This window comes from Coenobita brevimanus, chromosome 93, assembly GCF_032717465.1.
Source record: "Coenobita brevimanus isolate Jiangsu-jjx chromosome 93, ASM3271746v2, whole genome shotgun sequence".
Taxonomy (NCBI): domain Eukaryota; kingdom Metazoa; phylum Arthropoda; class Malacostraca; order Decapoda; family Coenobitidae; genus Coenobita; species Coenobita brevimanus.
The window spans coordinates 49,326,366-49,350,551 of record NC_137046.1 but is presented as its reverse complement, the minus strand read 5'-3'; the positions used below and the strand labels follow the sequence as shown (position 1 = coordinate 49,350,551).

Genomic DNA, 24,186 nt, shown 5'->3' with positions numbered 1-24,186 from the left:
TTGCTGGTGAATCTCTTGAGTGTGTGGAAGAGTTTTGTTATTTAGGAGACATGTTGTGTGCTGGAGGTGGGGCTGGAGCTAGCTCTGTGGCTAGGGTGAGAAGTGGTTGGAAGAAGTTCAGGGAGCTCTTGCCTCTCCTGACATTGAGGGGGCTCTCCCTACGTGCTAAGGGGTCTTTGTATGCAGCGTGTGTTAGGAGTGTAATGCTGTATGGCAGTGAGACCTGGGCAGTGAAGGAGGAAGACATTCGCCGGCTCAGACGTACAGAAATGACAATGATTAGGTGGATGTGCAGTGCGTCCCTGCGTCCAAGGCCTGGAGGGGCTGGGTTTACAATGGAAGAGTTGAGAGGTAGGATGGGACTGGAGTGTATTGGTGTTGTGATGAGGAGAGGTAGATTGAGGTGGTTTGGACATGTGGAGAGGATGGGGGATGATAGTTGGGTGAGGAAGGTGAGAAGTGTTAATATTGGGGGTGGGGTTATGAGGGGTAGACCGAGAAAGACATGGGACGAGGTCATTAAGTGTGACCTTAGGGTTAAGGGACTGAACAGGGAGGCTGCAATGGATCGTGCAGCATGGAGAGCCGCCATTAGGTGACCAAGGCCGACACATGCAAGCATGTTGGAGCCTTTAAAAACGAAAAACGAAGTACACCTTCATGCAGTGCTCTTGCAGCTGCCACACTCATTCCTCTGCTCAATACTGTGGAAAGGTCTTCATAACTCCAGCTAACTTTCTTCCATGTGCCACACTACTTTCCACCTTTCTTGTAAATATTTCCCTTTCTTTTCCATTACTGCACAGAAGCACCTAACTCCATCACCAGTTCATACACTTCATTCATCAGCACATCACATTAAGAGTTACTTTCTTTTTCTGTTATACTAACCCTATGATTAGTAAGTGGCCATTTACATATAACACATCCGTGTCTTTCAGCTCAGAGCTCTCACTAGTTTCGCATTCATTTTCACACAGGTACTGTTACCATGTAGATAGTTTTTGCTGCTTCTAACAGTCTCACACTGCCATAAAATATCTCAGTCAAACTTGTCACAAACTTTCTACATATCCATGAATACAGTGTTACAGTACTGATTTCAGAAATAATTTTTCTTCCTTTTGAAGCTCTTTCTATAGCACATTCAGAATTTCTAACTCCAAGATTTTTCAGATTCCTTACCTTTTGCAGCAGCTCATTTCAAATTTGGATTGTGCACTTCACCATGTGGTCTTTACCCTGTATTTTTGTCATTGTCAATTTTTACCACTTCTGATGTGACTTACATTTATTGGTACCATTCACTACTATTGCCAGTTTTCTTATCTTTCCATATTTTATCCTCTTTCCCACAATTCAGTACCAGGCACTGACGAGGAGCCTATACATGGTGGCACTGTGCACCACGGGTAGAGCAGTTGTGGCATCAACCCAGGAGCTAAACTTCCTCATATTTCCTTGCACCTTGCCATGATAAAAGTCATGGCTCAACCATGGTGAGGCGCTGTCTACCACAAATGGGTGCCAGATCCGTACAAGGTGTATGGGCTGTACTTAACTTGTAGGGTGGTCATACAGAAGCAGTTGCTTACCTGTGGTCAGTGGATCTGCATTGCCAGACAGACATGGGCAAAGCAACAGGAACAGTCCCCCAGTGCCACTGAACATATTGTTATCCATTTAGTGCTGCCATCTTTTTTTCATTAACGCTGACAAGTTACAAAGATACTCTTAATACCCCACAACAGCTCTTCAGTATCACTCATATCATCATACAGTACAGTAATTGTATTTGCTGGTTTTACCTATACCATCATAAATCAAAGCTCAATCCTCTTATAGGAACATTATTTAAATTTTGCAGTAGTCATTCTTGGCAAATACAATACTGTATTAGGATTACTGTTACACCGCTTGATGTGCACTCAAAGTCTGTTCCCTAAACTCTGCAATGAACAAATATTGTTATGGATGCAGCATGCCACTAATATGGAACAGCTTTAGTGCATTGAAATATGGATTAGATTCACTGTACTTCCCCACTTAAATTTTTCTTTTCATATTTGATCGCTTTGTGTAAGTGAAATGCAGGGTAGATTTTCACAATTTTGTTGTTATTACTAATTTCAGAATTAACATGCTTGAGCTGCTACAGCCATATAATAGGCAAAATACAGGAAGACCTCATTATAACGGACTAATTGGGGCCCAAGCCATTCCGAAAAAAGCAAAATTCCGATAAAAGTGACATGAGTTCCCTCTGCAATCCCAGACTTTTTTCCGATATATCAGACATTAGTCCGGATCGTACCAATTGTTTTTAAACTGTTTTCACTAACTCTGCAGTACTGTACTGTATTATACCTTCATTACAATAATCTAATGGTATAATATGTACAGTAAACCCTCGATATAACGAACCCCGGTATTGCGAATTTCGGATATATGGTAATGAACGGCAAAATCGTGACCGAACTTCCCCCGGATTTTGTGAACAAAGTTTGCTGAATGAGGGGGAAGTTCGGGAATCAGCCCATGGTGACAACAGCATCCCTTCCTGGCACAGTAAGTGTACTTCAGCAGCATCCCTTCCTGGCACAGTAAGTGTACTTCAACAGCATCCCCTCCTGGCACAGTAAGCATACTGTAACAGTACTACATTATACTGTATTCTCATTATAGATATTGTATTAATATGTACAACTTCATACAGTATTGTATTTACATGTACAACTTCATAAACCATCGAATTCTCCATGTAAAACTTCATAGAGTTAGTTTAGGTTATGTTTAAGCATGTTTGACTGAACGACTCTCCTCATATAACGAACTGAGTTTGGTAATCGCTCGGAAATACCGACCCACCCCTCCCCTCAATTACTTCGTTATATGGAGGGTTTAATGTATAATAATACTGTACTGTACACTTATGGACATGTCTTTATTTATTTTATTGTGGTGAACATAGCTGAAATGGTCAGGTACTCCGGACTGCTTCTGGCTTTATCGGACTTTTTCTGATATATAGAAATTTAATCCGGTAGCTCCTCAGTTCCAATAAAAGCGATTTCTGGCATACTGAAGTCTGTTATATCGAGGTCGTACTGTAGTTATACGAGTATACCTTTTTGTGTGTTGTATCTTACTCTAAATAAATGTTAAAATTAACATGCTTGATTGCAGAAAGACAGCTTAATGTTATGATATAAAATTACAGTACTTGTTCTAGTTATTAATCTGCATTTGTCGAGATAAATACAAAGACTGTCCTTTTGTACTAATATAATAGTATAAGCCATACAAAAAGGTGCAAAGAAGTAGACTTCACATTTGAGCTTTATATTAAGTACCGTGCAACAGTAACCAATACTGTACATCTACTCCAGGAAATGGTTTACAGAATGAAAAGATTGAAACCAGTAAAGTCATTATAATAAAGAGAACCAGTAAATCAATACTTAGGCTTTGCATCAGTAAAGACAGTGTCATACTATGCCTTCTTCCCTGTTCTGACAACTTGACTTAACCCATCAGCAGCGGTTGTTTGTGACGCAACCAGTTTGCTTGTGCTCTGTGACAACTAGTGGTGGTGTCAACAACTAACACAGTCTGGTTTGGAATTTTTTTTGATGATCTTGGTATTGAAAATTTTTAGCATCATCAGAAAGTGTAAAAGCTGAATTTAATATGAATTTTACCTTTTGTGCAAAAGCTGTAAGATTTTCTCGCACAATACACTGTTGATCACTCCTCTTTAGTATTGAGTACAGTACATGAAAATGTAATTCACTGCTAACTCATTGGCTGGCCATCTCAGTATATACAATGTACTGTACAGGTTAATATGGATTGCATGTATTACTTTTTTTTTTTTTTTTTTTTTTTTTTTTTTTTTTTTTATATACAAAATTTAATGTCTACACACTGCTTACATTGGGATCTGGCAACTCTGTTGTCCAGCACTTGGATTGCAGTCAGCCTTGTACCTTCTGTGGCACAGGAGAAGAGGAAGTTTTATACCTAGGATTTTCCATCTGACTTCCTCTTGTCCTGAAAGAGATCAAAGAGCAATGTTTTGGAGTTTCCCATACCATATTGTGGGAAATTGAGTTGGATTAATGATGATGATATATTGTGCTTGTTTCCACAGCAAAACATGATGAAAAGGCTGGAATGTTTAAGAATATTCCTTTTTATAAGCACAAAGGTTAGAAATTAGTAGTTTTTATATTTTTTAGTATAAATGAAATTTAACCCATGGAGCATACAGGCACCTGCCATGGGCCCCTTTGTGATGCAGTAAAAAAATATCCAAAAAATTGCATCATTTCCAGTGTTAGATACACATGCAGGGTATGTGACAGTGGGAAGAAAAAAATCGTCAATCATCATTTTGGCACAGCAGTGTGCATTAGGTTGTGCAAGCAAGTACCATGGGCTGTGGTGGAAGGAAATAAGGGCTGCTGTTATGAAATCCCAGTGTGTCTCAGCTGTATGGGAAGGAATTTGAAATACAGTTTTCAAGGGCACAGCCCAAGCTGTCCCGTAAACACAGTTGGAGGTGTGAATCACACTTCGTGGGATTGTTTCTGAAACTAAATAGGTCACGTTACCAATCCATCCATCTATCTCTCCATCATCCAATCCTTTATTGTCCCTTTTGGAACATAGGGGCCATAAGCTAAGGCTATTCAGTCCAGAAACTTAAGGTGAGGGTGGCGTATTGCTCTCCCTTGGGTGGCGTTATGTAAGCAGTTAACCCTAACCACCCTTAGAACTTAAATTCACACGGAGCATGTCCTACTGAAGTGCTGCAACCCACAAGACCACTAGACTTCCATTTGTGACATATATAATGAACCATCCAACATAGTACAGTATATGGTTTTGGTTTTGTGGGTTAGGGGAAGTCATTTGGCTCATCTCGTAACTGTAGAATCACCCGAAGGTTTCACTCCATTGAGTGATAGGATGATGGGCACCCCCCACTGCCACTAATCTTACCAGTAATCAGTCAAATATATACAGTATATATATATATATATATATATATATATATATATATATATATATATATATATATATATATATCTTTTTTTCAATGCAAGGAAAAAGGAATCAAATACTAGAAGCCTGCAAATTGTTCCCTCCAAGAGAAAAAACAAAGTTAAATTTAAGATTCGTTCATTTCAAGATGCATGGATGCATTGTGTTTAAATGACTGGAGGTCATAGCAAACAGAAAGACAGACAAAAGAAGATAGCTACAGGGGTGACCTGTTGCATACATGAAGGACTGGGAGTATTGGTTAACTCAAGCTGGAGAAAAGGAGTGAGAGTTTGCTGCCAGACAGGTGCTATGTGCCTGCCATAATGGATGGGAGATGCAAGCAGACAGTTCAGAAGAGCTATATGACTGTTGATGTACCAGTAAAAAGAGGCAGAGGTTGAATGGAGTTGGTAAGAGGAGGAGAGTTACTGAGATGAAAAACTTTTTACACCCCCCTATTGAGTAGAGCTGTATGTGGGGAATTCTCCACACATTAGAGTTGTATTCTACACAAGGATGAATAAAACCCCTGTATAAGGTCAATAGCTGAGCAGGGGTAAAGAGGCACAGAATCAGCTTAGCACGCCTAATCTTTTGGAAGCAGATTTTGCAAGAGAGATACTGGAAAAATGATCTTTCTATGATAAATCCCATGAGAATGAAATCCCAGGTATATTCAGAGATGATGCAAAATTGAGTCTGATATGATGCTACAGGTCTAAGGAACCTTGGTAATATGGTGGTACAGTTCTGGTCAGAGGAAGCCATGCACTTGTGTGCCACAGCTTGAATCTGAGATGACCATAGGTTTTTTTCATCCCTGAAATGCTGCTAGGAATATAGGTTAGTTTCCTGTATCTTGAATTATCTTGATTATGGTAGCCTAACCCAGAGCCCTCTCCATCCCAGGCCATCCAGGGTCCAGAAAGAGGTAATAAGGTTCAGCTGTTGTGTGAAGATAAAATACAAAGCAGCATTTATAATGTTATTTCTGATAAACAGTAGCTACTGTAGCACACTTAGTTTGCTCTTAATCTTTAATTAAACTTTGTAGTGTATATACAAAAATCTGTCAGCTTTTGTACAAATTTAGTTTAATATGATTGTGTTAACCAAGCAAGCACACTGATCAAAAATTCACCACTAGTAGTTGCATGTGACTAACGTCAATCTGAGCACCCTGGTAGCGACCATTGTTGACGCTACACCTCCCCTCCTCAGTGAAGACCTGCCACCACAGCCCCTAGGTGTCATCCCACCGCTCAGTTTTCTCACCACTCTCCCCGGCTGCCACGTACTCAACCTGCCACATACTCCTGATTGTCACACTCTCCATCTCCCTGCTGGTTATCAAGTGATGGGCTGCTGCTCCACTTAAGTACTTTGAAGTGTTTCTCAGAAATATTCAGACATAATTGTGCAAAAGTGATAGTTAAGATTAAAACATGTTAATAGTTTTATTCTGAAAGCACTGAAAACTTTACATGTGTTGAATATTGTATCTTGATTTACAGTACATGTGTCTATGCTAGGATTTTCACAGTTCTTTTTTTAATGGTTGCAAGTATACCACATTGTATGATTACAGTTTTTGGTAATTGTTTCACCAGAACTGCAGCATTGTAAAAACTAGAGCAGATATGATTGTTAGTAACACCCAAAGTTTTGTACAGTGTATATGATTTTTGACAAAACTTTCTTCTCATTTAGAATTCTTATTACCAGAGTAATTATGCACTTTAAAATGCACAGAAAATATGTCTCAGCTGTGGAGTAGAGTGGTGGAGTTAATACAATGAAGCATGATAATTTTGTGATTTTCTGGGTGAATTATCAGAGGATCGTACATTAGTAGGAAAAAATCATCGTAGTTAACTATAGTTGGCTACTTTATACCCTTCTGATTTTTTAAAAGTTGTCATATTTAACTTCAGCAACTGGATTTTTGTGTATTTTAAGAGTGAATGTTGATCAGATGTTGTATAGTAATTTTAGCATATATTTTTCACTCATGACAGTTTCTTACAAATTCATGATAATGTACGATATACAGTAAGGAAAGCATAGTCCTTGATTACCTGTGTTGATAGAAGCTGTCTGGTATGTAACTGTGTGTGTTATGATATCAAATTTTTTGTGAATGCAGTTGCCTGATAGGAGCTTGATAACACTTGTTAGAATGCATACTGAAGAAGTGCAAATGCAAGATGATTAAGTGATGTAAGCAGTTTGAATCTAAATGGTGTGCTGAATATTGTGGATAATTATTTTGAAGGTTGCATTAGACGTTAGAGAGACTACTGTACTTTGACATTAATAACTTTGGAAAACAGAACTTCAGTGTATATGAATGGTTCACGATAGTGTTGCTTGTGAATGCAAGTGTGCAAGACTCAGTGCACTCCTCTTAATGGATGGGATGTGCATTGCTCCAGGATGATTAAGTTTTTTGTCCAACTTGCTTATTATCTCTAAGCAATATACAGGTATTGCTTACAGTTTCATGTAATCCTTACATTAGATTTTTTTTTTAATTTGTATTATACTCTGTTATGAAAAGTTGCACACAAACTTTTTGCATTTGATGTTGAGGCATATAACTAGACATGTTTATTAAACATGTAGTACATCGCTACACTCTGGGTAGCCAAACTGATCTGATTAATTGAGTGTTATTTGTGAATTGGTTCGATACGAATGTTATGATTACTGTCAGGCTAATCATTACTATATAAAAGCCCTGCCCATTAAATTGGTGTTAAAAGGAGAAACGGGTAAATGGCTAGAATGACAAATACTGTACCTCAGTTTTATCATCCACAGCAAGATTACTGTACATGGTTCTGGTACTTGTTTTGAATGTAGGTACAGTAGGAGCAGAAGAAAATTTTGATTTGGAGCCCATCAGTTAAAAAAGCAGTAGTTTAGACTGTTAATGTGAGATCAGGAACACATGAAACAGCAATCTATGATCAATGCTGCATTTATAACATTAATTTTATCCTGGTTATGTTTATATGTTTAATGTTTTTTTGACTTTATATGTAGAGTTGGACTTTGTATGTAAATTCTAAAATAAATTGCAATATTAGAACAAGGTTTATATGGACCCAGTTATACATACAGAGGCAGACATCATACCTGGTAAGATATGGAATTTAATGTGAAATATTGTATGCTAACAATTGAGGATTGCAGTGTGAGAATGGGATTAACATCATAATCATCATTTTCATTATTGTTTTGTAATTATCAGTGTCTTCATCATCATCATCCAAACTCATTTTCTTCATCAACATAGTACCCAGAGAAAAATCTTTACATCATTTAGATTTTTAAATTTCTCTGCTCCATCTCATAGACTATTCCAACCACATTTTAAGACTGAGCACTAGTAATCTAAAGTGCACTTATCTCATTCACCTGCTGCACTGTTCATTAAGAGTATTGCTTAACCCTTGAGCACATGGATTTTTTTTTTTTTTTCCGCATCTTAGATGATTTTACTCAGCTTTGGAGAGAGTGAATTTGAGGGGTTGGATACAGTATTTGTTGATTCATTTGCTGCTGGTGGGCTTGCCTAAGCTGAAGGAAAAAAATCTTTTGATAATAGCAAGAATAAATCACAATGAAGCAACAATGTATTGTTGTTGTTCTGCGACCCCTCTCGCTCTTATCGAGCAGTGAAGTGATGTTTCCATGTGGCTGATGGCACCTTGCCACAGTGAAAAGGGTTAAGGAGGCTCATTGAACTGCAGTGTGTGTATATTCCACTGTACCCCATTAGTAAGAAAGTTTTCTAAATATTATGCATAGAACTGTTTTCATATTTTTTTTGCAGTTTTGAATTACCATAACCTTTCCTTTCAACGTGTTTGTATTTGTATTGTTGAACCTGAGAGAAACCAATTTTGACAGAAGTCCCCTGAGTTTTATTGATCATTGGAAAGGTTTGTAAATATGAGAAGAATGAATCAGGAAATAGTACTTGTGTCCCAGTGCTCTGAGGTAACCGTGCATAACAGGTTCAGTGACAGTTTGGTTTCTTAGTGTGTTGTTCACTACCATTACTTTTTATTCTGCCATATAATATACAAGAAGTAGAGACCTATTGTATCACATTGAAACTAACCTTTAAATTTAGTATTAATGTAATTACATCATAGTGACATTATTTTTGTCACCCCATAATATGCACTGTAGTGACGTTATGTATTTTTATATGAACGATAGCTGAAGATATAATAATTATAGAGTACTGTACTCTATGTTTAAGCATGCAGACTAGTAAACTGATGTATACTGTACATGATGTCTAACACTGTAAATACCTCAGTGCAGCCTGAAATCTGCAGTCATTCATAACCTGTATAGCCCGAATTTAGATGACAGTTCAGTACAATAATGGATACAAACTATGACTATCTGCATTACAGTTCTTATGGAAAAACCGAAATACAGTACAGCAAACTTTGCATATAGGAAAATCTTTACATGCTTTATTTATTGTATGCAGACATTTCTGCAGTGTGCTGACCTCAGGATACTGAATTTTTCCTAAAAACTGTATGTATCTAGAGAGCCATACCTCATTAAACTTTAAGTTAAATATTATTTCTAGGGAAGCAATATTTAGGTAAATTTTATACCTCTACTGATACCCATATGGTGTGGTGCAGGGTGGTGGGGGAGACAAATGCATATCGTGTGACCGCACTGTCTATGCCATGGAGAAGCTGGAGGTGGCAGCCAAGGTGCTTCACAAGAACTGCTTTAAGTGCTGCAAGTGTAACACCAAGCTCAGGTCAGAACACTGTACTGTATTGTTAATTTCATCACTATGATTATTTATTTTTGTTTATATTCTTGCTACATCCAGATTATTTATATAGCTTCATGGACATCTCTTGCTGTGACAGGCAGTGGGAGCTGTATCCAACTCCCCTAATTTGAATGGTCTCCTCTGGTCTGAATAAAATTGTCTGGAGATAACAAGAATAAATCATAAGAGACAGCTCTAGGTTGAAGGGGTTAACCATGAGTGCAATTTTTCCTTAGTCATGCTAACTTTTAGTATTTTTCTTTAATACTTTTTAAAATGCAAAAGCAATGATACAGGCTACTCTGGCAAATATTTTTTGAAGGAAGGTGACAGTACGTGCCTACCTCTGACTACTGCTATTACAGTACTCTAATATTTTTATCTGTTGTCCTTTAGATTTTCAGTCCATGCTTAATAATATTGTGCATTTGCCTAATTCTGCTTACAACCCTTGTAAGTTGTATGAGTTTGTTGAGATTTATATAGTCATCCCTCATTTTTCATGGGGCTTACCTTTGCTGGCTCCATTTCTTTGTGGGGTACCTTGGTGAATTTATTGGATTGTAACTCGGGTTTTCTGCAGGCTGTGGCATGCACCCACAATATGCACAGAAGGTGCAAGCATTTTCCTCTGTGAGCCTTTGTTCCTTTTTGCCCAGCCAGCCAGCCTGCCCCATGCTCACCCCATCCCTTCCCCATACCTACCCCACAGCCATACCACAACCAGTCTTCCCTTGTCTTGAAGGAAGATTGTGGATGTGTATGGAAGCAGTGAGTTTTCCCTTGCAAGGGTCATTTTCATTCTACCTACTCATTCAGCCTGCTCTACACTAATCTCCCCCCCCCCCCAAATCCTCCCCATCCCTCATCCCACATCACCACTTGCACCTCTTGTGTGTGTCTTATCACCAAATGACAGTTCATGTATGGGAATTCCTCATTGTTGAAACAAACTGATTTCCAAAAATTCATTTACATGAATCACATAGTTTAACACCAGTGCACACTATATAGAAAAGTATTCATGCATGGTGTATATGAATCCCCAGTGCAAAATTCCATACTTACCTGATGCTTTCAGCAGTGTAGGGTTGCCAAATCCATACCACAGGTATTGCTAAGCATGCTCTCAAAAATTGCTAGAATGTAGCTGAATACAAAAATCTAAAAACTTCAACAAAACAGTACAAGATCTGGAATATTCCCAAAGTCTGTTAAAAATTGCCATAATATTGCTAGATTTATTGCAATTTTGTAAAAATCTGCATGATACCAATGGATTTCGTGCCATTAGGTGTTAAAAATTGCCACTAAATGGAGGCAGTTGCTGGTGAATGGATATCCAGTGGAAAAAATATTAAATTGGCAACACTATGGCTTTGTGTTGACATTATCATTGGTCATAAACATATGTAGTCTCCTGTTTTCAGCTCTTGAGTGTTGTGTTTCTGTACCATACATTGCATGGTTTCTTTTTCTTGTATTGTGCTGCTTTAGGTATATGCTAGCTGTGTTTACTGACTGGATGTTTTGACTGGTTCGGTTGTTGTTGCTTAAGTGCAGTCTTAGCAAAAGCAGACTCATCAACCACAGGTAAGCAACTGATTGTATGGGGCAGTCCTACAGGCACAATACAGTACATACATCATATAGGGATTCAGCACCACATGGTAGACAATGCCTCACCAGGGTCCTTCCCATGGTGAGATGCGGGGAAATATGAGGTAGTTTGACTCCCAGATGGACAACACTTCTACCTCACCCAGGGTGCCCAGCACCACCATATGTAGGCTCCTTGTCGGTGCCAGACTGGTTGGGTAATATCACTGGGAAAAGCAGTATCTTTTGGCAATGTCTTTTTTCATTGGGGAGATGATCAATCATGATGGCAAACTGACATAACATAATGGTAAGAGTTTAGATTTACTGTTATGAGGGGTGTGTTAGTATACATTGTATGACTTCTGTCATAGATACTGTCCTGCTTTAGATGTTTACTGAATACTGTATATTATGATATGAAGGGGTTGGATGCACACACAAGAACAGCCCTTGATGGCCACTCGACATTATCCCATAGAACCCATGTTGCTATGGTCATTATCCAAATGATCCTCATCCATTTTTTTTTTTACATGACCTTTTGGATAATGGGGGATTCCTGTATCTTGCATGCAGAATATTTCCAGTATACCTCCACTCACACTGCCATAACCTGTCCTCACTCCTGCTCCTACCGCCATATGGTGAACATCTAGACTCTGCTCTGTGATTCCCTATTCTTGAACCATATGATACTCATCATTATAAGCAAGGGCGAAGCTCTCGTGAGTCTCTTGTCACGTACTGTAGTGGCATTTTCTCACATGCCACAGTCAGCCAGAGTTTCATGTGAATGAAAGCATGGTGCAGTACATTAAGAAAAACAAAAATGCTATACAGGATGCTGTGTGTGCAAGTGCCCCTTGCAGTGTTAAAAAATTTAATGGGAATGATAGACCTGCCCAAGATTCAGAAGGAGGACATGCTCTATATTGGCATAGAGGATCAGTCACTCAATGAAGCTGCTGTGGACATATCACTTGGGAAAAGGCTAATGCTCTGTGCAAATGCTTTAGGACCCCAGTCTCCAAACTCTGAGGCTCCCAGCACCAGCATAGTACCAAGCCTTCCTGCCATCCATGAATTCTTTGACACTTGGGCTGGCTTGAGAAGTCCAAGAAAAATTCTCTCTGAGGAACATCAGGGTGATGAGGGAATCAGTGTCAGCTAGCCATGAGGCAGCAGCGCAGTTAGTAAACAACCTGAAGAAGATTATAGAGAAGGGGTACAAGCCAGAGTAGGTGTGAAACATGGTCTAGACAGGACTATTATGGAAGAGTATGTCACAGCAAACATTTGTTGTGCACCTTACTAAAAGGCAATGGAAGACTGCTGCACCCTGCTGCAGTGCGGAGATACAGCAAGGCACATAATATTGTGTGGCTTCATTTAAGAGTCTAACAACCCGTAAGCATTGATTCACAGGAGCAAGAACCTCCTTGCATACTGGATGTTCAGTTTAGAAAGTATGGACTGCCAGCATCCTGTTTCTCAGATGGTTCCATTGCTGCCTTTTGCCTGTGGTAGAACAAAACCTAGATTGAGTTTAAGGCCCAGCTGATCCTGGACAGTGTGTCAGAACATTCAAAGTCACTGGCATTCCTGCACAAAAAGGTGGAGGTGATGTTTTTGCCTCTGGATATTATGTCACTTGACCAACCATTGGACTTGGACCAGGGCATAATCCTTATATATATATATACATACATACAGTACATACTCAGGGCAAAGGCTTCAGGACCTATTTCTTTGGGGCAATGACCTAATCAAAGGCCCAGTAGTCCTCCTACACCTCCACATGTCACCACTTCAGTGCTAACACCCACTGTCCATATTGAATACATGCTAGGGGTGTCTTATACAGGACTGGTGTACTGGTATTAGCGGTGGTATTTTTATGACATGTCGGCGGGACTTCTGGTAGATCAGTAAAGTCTGCTTTTATGAAATTCAGATCCTTAAACTGTTCCCTGCCCCAGTCGGGATTTGATCCTGGGCCCATTAGGACTGCAGGCCACCTTTCTACCGATTCATCCACCACCTCCCCCCAAAGATTCATTACACCAAGATCATAATGATTTGTCTTCACATCCTTGAATGACACATGCATCCTTGGAGTGATGAGGTTTGGGGGTGGTTTACCATTGCAGATTGTGTAAATGTTGTGAAGGAAGCACTGGAGGCCATGAAACTCAGAGCTTTGAATGAGTGTTAGAAGCTGCTGTGCGTGCATGGCTTCACTGGTTTTTCACTCAACAAGATCGGTAATGCTGCAGTGAGAAGAGTGGCATTGGGATGAGATATCAGTGAAGGCTTCATAGGCATGAAGGAGAATGAAGTTTTGTGGCTGTTTGAAAACCACGAGGGAATCCTAATTGACAACAACTTAATGGAGAATGTTCGCTCAACTGTATCTCCCGATGATGAAGATGAAGGCTGAAGAGGGCACAGAAAAGGGCAGGACTCAACCATGATATTTGGCTGCTTAGAGGAGTTCTGTTGAATACAAAAGTCAGCCAAGGACATTACCTACATCATGGATCCTTTCATGGTATGAAACCTAAAAATAATGTGTCCAGTCAATGACAGAGTTATGCTAAACTGGATGATTGTGAAGGACATGAAGGGGAAACAGAAACGACTTCCAACCACTATGCTTTTCTGCAGAGCCAAGAAAACCCCTAGAAGCTTCAGAACCAATTATTGCACTGTCTGCCCCACTCCAGCCAGAATCCACCCCAACTCCCAGGCAGCTGCACCCCCGATACCTCAGGCTGTACCCTTTCTCTTCCACCTCCATTCCATGTGAGCAGTGAGGAGGAGGACAAAAGTGGTCTACTTCCCTTAAAAGGAGCAGACAGGGATGAGCCTGAGGTTTTTTAACTTATGCACATCATGGCACACAGTTATGTCTCATCATTCATTTACCTTCAGTTACTGCATGGCTAATCATCATCATCATAATTATCATCATCATCATCATTATCATCATAACCTACCTCATCCCAGTCATGGTCATTATCATTGTCACAGCAGTTATATGCCAGCTGGATCTTCCTTTTGCACAACAGCTCAGGAGGCAAATGTGAATACCCATGTACATCTTTTCTCCTGTGTACTCCACATTGCATGCTCTTGAGTTATCTATTTTCTGCCTAAGTATACGAGTATTTCTGCACTGTGTTGTTAAACCATCTCAAAATACCCTTTAAAAGAGTGGAGTCTGGCACCTGTTGATTCTGTGATACCGCACAGGGTTTGTATACCATCTTGTAGCAAAATTACAGGCAGATGTGGGCATGGGGGCTCGTAGTGAGGGTCAGTCATGTGGTACACTATACATGTAACATGCCTACAGTACATTCTTCACTTACGCGGGTAATGTTCTGGTTAGAAACTAACATATAAATGGAAATGCATCAATGTGCTTTAAAAATAATTGTTATTTGGCTAATGTGGGGGAGGGGAATGACAGTCCAGAATTTTCTCAAAGTCCCTATGGCATTTATATATATATATATATATATATATATATATATACACACACACACACACACACACACACACACACACACACACACACACACACACACACACACACACACACACAGTCTGTCCTCATCTAACACGGTTAATTGTTTCCGCACCCCTACCGTGTTAGAGAAATTTTCATGTTACAGGGACTCTTGAAACCCCCATTTCCTTCCACACCCCTGTCCAAAGTCCACTTTTTCCCCCTGTGTGGTGCATTTTTTTTTTTTTTATACCCCTCAATTTAACCTATCTATCTATCTATCTGTCTATAGCCCGACGCCCTAATCCCGCAAAGGGTGGCCGCAGACAAAACGCCTCCAAGTCACTCTGTCACCCACCATTTGACTACCCTCCCCCCAACTCACCCCCCCCCTCCCTCATATACCACTCAACTCCATCCCTCCACCTCATCCTCGGTCTACCCCTCCCTCTCCCTCCCTCCACCTCACCTACGTACACCCTCTTAGTCAGGTTCATTCTCCATTCTCTCCACATGTCCAAACCACCTCAGTGTATTTCTCCTAATCTTTTCAACCACATCCACATCTACCCCACAACGTTCCTTCAATAATGTGTCCAGTCAATGACAGAGTTATGCTAAACTGGATGATTGTGAAGGACATGAAGGGGAAACAGAAACGACTTCCAACCACTATGCTTTTCTGCAGAGCCAAGAAAACCCCTAGAAGCTTCAGAACCAATTATTGCACTGTCTGCCCCACTCCAGCCAGAATCCACCCCAACTCCCAGGCAGCTGCACCCCCAATACCTCAGGCTGTACCCTTTCTCTTCCACCTCCATTCCATGTGAGCAGTGAGGAGGAGGACAAAAGTGGTCTACTTCCCTTAAAAGGAGCAGACAGGGATGAGCCTGAGGTTTTTTAACTTATGCACATCATGGCACACAGTTATGTCTCATCATTCATTTACCTTCAGTTACTGCATGGCTAATCATCATCATCATAATCATCATCATCATCATCATTATCATCATAACCTACCTCATCCCAGTCATGGTCATTATCATTGTCACAGCAGTTATATGCCAGCTGGATCTTCCTTTTGCACAACAGCTCAGGAGGCAAATGTGAATACCCATGTACATCTTTTCTCCTGTGTACTCCACATTGCATGCTCTTGAGTTATCTATTTTCTGCCTAAGTATACGAGTATTTCTGCACTGTGTTGTTAAACCATCTCAAAATACCCTTTAAAAGAGTGGAGTCTGGCACCTGTTGATTCTGTGATACCGCACAGGGTTTGTATACCATCTTGTAGCAAAATTACAGGCAGATGTGGGCATGGGGGCTCGTAGTGAGGGTCAGTCATGTGGTACACTATACACGTAACATGCCTACAGTACATTCTTCACTTATGCGGGTAATGTTCTGGTTAGAAACTAACATATAAATGGAAATGCATCAATGTGCTTTAAAAATAATTGTTATTTGGCTAATGTGGGGGAGGGGAATGACAGTCCAGAATTTTCTCAAAGTCCCTATGGCATTTATATATATATATATATATATATATATATATATATACACACACACACACACACACACAGTCTGTCCTCATCTAACACGGTTAATTGTTTCCGCACCCCTACCGTGTTAGAGAAATTTTCATGTTACAGAGACTCTTGAAACCCCCATTTCCTTCCACACCCCTGTCCAAAGTCCACTTTTTCCCCCTGTGTGGTGCATTTTTTTTTTTTATACCCCTCAGTTTAACCTCCTATCTATCTATCTATCTATCTATAGCCCGACGCCCTAATCCCGCTAAGGGTGGCCGCAGACAAAACGCCTCCAAGTCACTCTGTCACCCACCATTTGACTACCCTCCCCCCAACTCACCCCCCCCTCCCTCATATACCTCTCAACTCCATCCCTCCACCTCATCCTCGGTCTACCCCTCCCTCTCCCTCCCTCCACCTCACCTACGTACACCCTCTTAGTCAGTCTTTCATTCTCCATTCTCTCCACATGTCCAAACCACCTCAGTGTATTTCTCCTAATCTTTTCAACCACATCCACATCTACCCCACAACGTTCCTTCACTTCTTCATTTGTCAACCTGTCCCTCCACGTCACTCCACATTAATATGGTTCAAAAAGTTATGAAAGATTATTATTACAGTTAAAAGCCACATTTTATTTACCTTATGGCGGGATAAGAGGAGACACACTATGCCGGAAAGGAGGTTGAGGGGAGAACACTGGTTAAAATCCTTCGGAGTCAGTAGCGCTGATAACACTTCTCACATTATCATCCATGTTAACCATGACTTTCTTCCTGCTGGCATTGGACATCCTCTTTCTGGAGTTCAGAAGCAGCCCGCCTAGTTCAAAAACCGTGAGCTTCATCAGTGGCCATGTTAAAAGGGATATTGCTTTCGGAAAATTGTACTGTGTTAGACTATTTTCATGTTAGGGAAAACCGTGTTAGACAAGGATAGACTGTATATAATATTTACAGAGTTCATTTTGGTTTTCCTATGATATAGGGTACCTTATTTCATGTTTTATTTGTCCCATGATTATGAAAATGATTCCCCATTTTGTGGCTTTCTTTCTACAAATACCTTTTTTAAAGCATTTCTGTCACTATATACTGTAATGCCTTCTTGCCTGCCAATTTTTGTATTTTAATAAGTCCTAATCATCTGAGCTCAATTTATTAAAAAGTATTAAGTTATAACTTGCATTTTCTCAAGTCTTCTAACATGTTGCTCCAAAAGCTCTCCTCCTCCCCCCCCCCCCAGAAAAAATTTGTTACAGTGACCCCTCCATGTGGCTAAATGTATCACTGAATTTTTCCACAGAAATTGAATTGTACAGATGGTACCATAGAAATCCATGTTATCCATGTTTTAAAGCTAATTGGTATGGTGAAATCCAAAAATTTTCCCAAAGTCCACCTCTTGGTCCTTTTCAAAATTTTTGACCCCCCACCCTAGATCATACCTAGTATTTATTGTGGTAAACATACAACCTCTAGGAACATCACTGGGCATAAGAAAAGGGTTAATGAGAGTGTACAGTGGTAAAGAAGTGGTGATCACTTACCATGACAGGGGATGGATCAATGCTTGGGTGTCAGGGAGGGATGTATCCGAGGTTGAGGTGCTAGAGGAGGGGGAATAAGCAGTGCCTCTAACCCCATAATGGAAGAGGCTAGGCCTCAGACCCCCTAAAGTTGCTCCCCTCATTGTTGTCACTTGTAGTTTGTGATGAGTGTGGGAACAGTTTCTGGGATTTTCCTGCACAAACCAGATTCTTTCCTGTGTAACAGGAATCAGGGTTAGGTTGATCTCTCCATGTAAATGGTGAAATCACAAATAGAACCAACATAATCGGAGGGGTCACTGTGCTTTGGAAACTATTAAGGATACAGTAGATATACACATATCATTAGAAACTGTGTGAGAAAATAAACGGTGTTTCATAGTGGTAAGTGTTGACAACCCATCATCCACTCACAATGTAGTGCTGCCTACTTTTTCCTTCACCTTCGTCATTAGTTTTCTGTCTGTCCTCCTCTATACCTATATCTCCTATCTTTCCTGTCACTTTTCATTACTTTTCTTTCCTTTTCAGGTACCTTTGCATTAAGTGACAAGCTTGACCCCTAGGCACCAGGCATGGGTAGACCTATCCATGTCCCAGAATCGGGTTATTTTCAGGAAAGTCAATTTCCCCCCCACCAATGTTTTTTTTTTCATTACAAATCAATCACAAATGACAAAAAACACATAAAAAGCACGTACTTATTCTCTGTTAGTGATTTGGAGGTGGTGGTGTGGTGTCAGGGAGCCGGTGTGTGGCAGCTGGGCTGAGCATGTTCAAGGTCGTGGTGGTGTGTTGGTGGTATTTGTGGAGGGAAGAGGGATGATTACCTCTTGCCAAAATAAGTGTTGAGTGTGTATTTGTTTCTCTCACTAATTCAAAATGCCGTATGAACACAATATTACAAGTAAAGTAGCAAAAAAGCACAAGAAAGTAACTAATAAAGATTGGCTTATTATATGTTTTCCACGATACTTATTATCTAACAAATTTATGCCTATTTATTTATTCACTATTATTTACACATTATTTACACAGTACAGTATTTCACTGTTTTTAGTAATTCTTGACAGTATGATACTTCCTAAAGTCTGGCTGTGGTCAGTAAAAGTGTACTCAAGCACCTAAACACACTCCCCCACACCCCTCAGGGGCCCCTAGTAGCCCTCCCCACCACCCCACCCCACCCCACCCCTCCCGACCCCTACCCCAACCCTGAACCAGTAGCAGCTGGTTTCAAGGCCACACTCTCCCTACTCTGGCCTCCCACCACCTTCCACCACAGCCCTCCTCACTGCTGGGCGGCCCTCCCACCACCCCTGGGCAGCCAGCATTACCCCGCGCACCAGCCATGCCGGGCAATACTCTGAGTCCATATGGCGCGCTGCTAAGTTCAAACATTCCCGTGAAAAATTAAAACGTCATGTTACGTGGACTTTAGGCCTCTACCAACACGTCATATGAAGTGGACCGGCGCCTAGGGGTTAATGGTTTCCTGTAAACAAGGAAACCATTTACAGTGCTGTTCTGGTAACCATACTGTATAACCAACCCATATATCTTCTTCATGTATCAATAAGTGGGTTGGCTGAGGGTTAGTACCCCTTCCCGTAAAACAACTAACTCAAACATTCACCACGTATGGGATTGTGGCGTCTGGCTATGGATGGACTTTTCAAGATTAATTACCTCTTTGCTTTAAAAAGCCCAAAAGCACCAAACTGAACACCAAAACTGGGTTTACTTGGAAACTGTTAAAGCTGCCATGACCTAATTAGTGACCAATAAGTGTTACCTAAGAGACTTCACTTAAAATTCTTCATCATATTGTAAAAAAAAAAAAAAAAAAAAAAAAAAAAAAAAAATGTAAAGTTCTAGAATGAGCATAAAAACTGGCCTATCTTGGAAATTATTAAAGGTACAGCAGACCTGTAAATACTGTTGGAGCACATATTAAGAAGTGACGGGTGTAACTTCAGATGGCTTTTCTCAGAATCCACCACTATGTTCATGAAAGTAATAAGAAAAAAAAAATACCAAAATGAGCATGAAAACATGGCTTATCTGAGAAAGCAACATTGGACTGACACACCGTTGGAAAGATAAATTACAGTAACAACACTGGCAAGCTTGCTCCCTCAAGCATCTTCCACACTAATGCCTGTATTCTCATCCATTAGGGTTGCTTCGTAACACCATTTCCAGTGATTTATTTTTTATCAGTGATTACTGTCCTCTTCTGGGTCATCTAAATCATTCAAATATCACCATACTCATCTTAAATAGCATAAGAATTGATATTAACCATCCATATCCAAAAATACATCACTAAGGAAGAGATGTTAGTCAACAATTCACTAAAAGATCAAACTCTCCAAAATGGTTTGATGGCAATTGTGCCAGAGCAACAGCCCAAAAGTCATTAGCATATAACTCTTACTTAAAATCAAAAACATCTGAATCACTCTCCCAATTTAAAATTGCTAGAAATCATGCAAAAGCTGTATTAAATCTATCTAAATCAAACTTTCTTCAAAAGCAAGCATCAAAACTACTTAACAACCCTAATGACAATAGAATATTCTTGTCAACTCTTAATTCTTTCAATAATAACTTTAACAAGTCATCTTCCATTCCCCCACTAAAATCTTCAGATGGCAATATTACAAATGACCCACGTGGGAAAGCAGATATCTTTGCTAGTACCTTTGCAAGAAACTCTACCGTAGATGATACCAGCCAGAATGTCTCAGTACTGGAACTTGATTCTCCCGAAATTGCCCCACTTAAAATACAGACAAGATACGTAAAATCCACCCTAGGCAATTTACCTACCAACAAAGCTCCAGGCCCAGATGGAATTCCGCCAATTGTTTTGAAAAAGTGTTCCCCTGAACTTGCTTCTGTCCTAGCTAAATTATTCAGACTATGCATACGTACTTCTTTATTCCCAAATTCATGAAAAGAAGCCAATATCCACCCAGTTCCGAAGAAAGGAAGTTCGTCTGACCCCTCCAATTACAGACCAATAGCTGTCACATCTTCTCTTGGTAAGGTATTTGAAACTTTAATTAATAAGCATATTGTTAAACATCTTGAATCCAACAACTTAATTAGTGATAGACAATACGGTTTTCGCCACGAAAGATCCACCATTGACATACTCAATCTCTTAACTCACACCATCCATCAATCAATTGATCTTTTTGGAGAAACTCATGCAGTAGCTCTTGATATCTCTAAAGCTTTCGACAGAGTATGGCACCGTTCCCTGCTGTCCAAACTCCCTTGCTATGGACTAACGTCTTTTGTTCCTTTGATTTCTTCTTATCTTAGTAACAGGAAAATAAGAGTAAAAATAGATGATGTATATTCGAATTTCCACTCAGTTAACGCCGGCATGCCGCAGGGATCAGTTCTGGCGCCAACCCTATTTCTGGTTCATATTAATGATCTCTTATCTGTCACTCACAATCCCATTCATTCATATGCAGATGACTCAACACTACATAGTTCATTCACACTCAGACATCCATTTACAAAGTCTAATATCTCTACCTCTCAACTCAGTACAGCCATCTCCATAAATCAAGATCTATCTACAATCAGTGAATGGGGACAAAACAACCTTGTCTCTTTTAATGCTAGTAAAACTAAATATATACAGTTTACTAATAGACAGATATTGCCAGATTCGTACATTACCTTCAATGCTACTAATATTCCCATCTCCAAAAGTATTGAAATTCTTGGTGTCTCACTTAACAGTGCCCTCAGCTGGACCTCTCATGTCAGATCACTTGCTAAAACCGCCTCAAAGAAACTTGGATTATTGTACAGAGTCCGTAACTTCTTCGCCGATGAGCAGTTAGCTATAATTTATAAGAGTCATGTGCGCTCTCAGCTTGAATATTGCTCACCCTTGTGGAATGGTTGTGGAGAGGTTGCATTAAGACAACTAGACAAAATTCAGAATAAAGCCGTTAGAATCATTAACAACCCTGCCATTACATATAAACTACCTCCCCTGCAAGTAAGAAGGAATGTTGCCTCCCTTGCATTATTTTACAGATATTTTTTTGGCAAATGCTCAGACGAAGTTGCGTCCATGGTGCCACCTCTCCATACCTTCCCTCGTGCTACACAGGCATCTGGCAGCGCTCATAACTGGAATGTCACTCAACCATATTGCAGAACTTCTGCCTATCAGAATTCTTTCATTCCCCGAACTGCATCTCTCTGGAACTCACTTCCCCAGAGATGTTTTCCTCCAAATTTCAACCCACAACTGTTCAAGTCTAACTGTTACAGATATTTTATGAACAGAGGACACCAGTAATCTGGTGTATGGATTATTTTTTTTTACCCATTTGTTTTTCCTTCCTCCATTCTGTTATTTATAAAAAAAAAAAAAAAAAAAAAACTGACGACAATCTTACTTACCGGTGTATGTTTATTTATTTATTATTATTATTTTTTCAGCATGAACTCCTTCTCCATAGGCGGCAATGATATGTACTGCACAACACACTACAAGCAGGCTTTTACGGAAAAAGGTACCTATGATGTATTCACCCCAAACAAAGGCAAGTGGACACGTAAAATTGAAGCCACAAACTCTGAATCTCCAAAGAACCAAGAGTAACCATTGTCAATATTAGTGTATGGGTAATATATTGTAAGGAAAGGGGACCACTGGTAGCCTGCTGCTGGAGTGGACTGTACCTGATGTGAATGAAAGTTGCTTGCAGTAAATTATAGAGATTGGCTTCTGTTGTAAGCTGAAGCATAGTAAGAGAAGGATTTGATTCCTGACTTTCAGTTAAAGATATATACTGTAGATAAAATGTATATATAGAGTCTGTGTATATAATATACTCACACATTTTCTTTCCAACTCAAAAATGCAAGAAGTAAGCAGTACTTTGTCTTTCATATACACAGCTTGTCAAGCCAAAGTTTTCCTCAGTCTGTCTTTTTCCTCATATATGACATCCAGTGTCTTATGCACTTGCTTTCCAACTCTCAAATGCAGGAGTTAAGCAATACTTTGTCTTTCATGTACATAGCTTGTCAAGCCAATGTTCCTCAGTCTGTCTTTCTCCTTGTATGTATGACCTTTCCAGCCATGGCCATCAGAAGACAGTTTTATATATATAATTCTCAACATGGATCACTTTCGTTTAAAATTTCAGTTACTGTTTTTCTCCCTCCTCTTTCTCACATTTCCCCCCACAATCATATGTAAGTCTTAACATGGCTCACTTTCATTTTAAATTCCAGTCATTTCTTCCTCCTCTTTCTCACATTCCCCCCACCCCCCACTTTCCCTTCCACAAATGTCAAAATTTTTAATATCATTACCATTACCACAATTTTATATGTTGGTTTGATCAAGTACCCAGACAAAAGTTCCAGTACACTGCTTTCATTGTGATGATCATAGTGAAATAGTAAATCTAGTGTCACAGTTCAGCATATTGTTGCATATCACAGGAGGATACTGACTCACTGGCATTACACCACCACCATCACACTGTTATTCATCTGGAAGAATGTGGTAGGTGGGGGTGCCCACCATCCACTCACTCAATGTAGTACTGCTTTGGGTATCTGCCCTTTTCTCTCTTCCTTCCTTCCTCTTCTGTCTTTCTTTCCTTAATTCTTTGCCCTTCCTTCTGCCTTTGGGTGACTTTACACTCCCTCTTCTGTCTTTCCTTCATTCTTTCCTCTTCCTTCTTCATATGGGTGACTTTACAGTGAGTGACAAACCAAATGGCTTTTTGTACACCAGGATACTATTTACTCTGCTGGGAGATGGCCATATAACCAAATTATGGTGCCTGATGGTTTAGTGGGTAGTTAAGGCACTCCAATCAGATTGAGCCTGTGTAGGTTTATATCCAAGGGATGGTTGGGGTTTATTGCTCATGTAATGCCACTCAGGGATGAGTGAGGCTGGTCACTCTCATCTTAAATGTCAGGACCAACTTGCCTAGCCCCAGGCTCCTGTGCTTCTCATGGGGCAAAATAGGATTAGATGATGTATGGAAGAGTATTTCCCAATTTGTGTTGTTTAAAGTAGACTGTGTGTGTGTGTGTGTGTGTG

The 24,186-nt window shown here is 40.0% G+C and overlaps 1 protein-coding gene across 1 annotated transcript in view; it reads left to right on the top strand.

The window, feature by feature from the left end:
• Nucleotides 1–22,722, top strand: part of LOC145412431 (uncharacterized) — a 258,467-nt gene extending 235,745 nt beyond the window's left edge. The window contains exons 27-28 of the mRNA XM_080282316.1: nt 9,732–9,856; nt 22,560–22,722. Coding sequence (XP_080138442.1) covers nt 9,732–9,856; nt 22,560–22,722 — 288 coding nt within the window. The remainder of the gene's footprint in view (nt 1–9,731; nt 9,857–22,559) is intronic.
• Nucleotides 22,723–24,186: the final 1,464 nt, after the last annotated feature.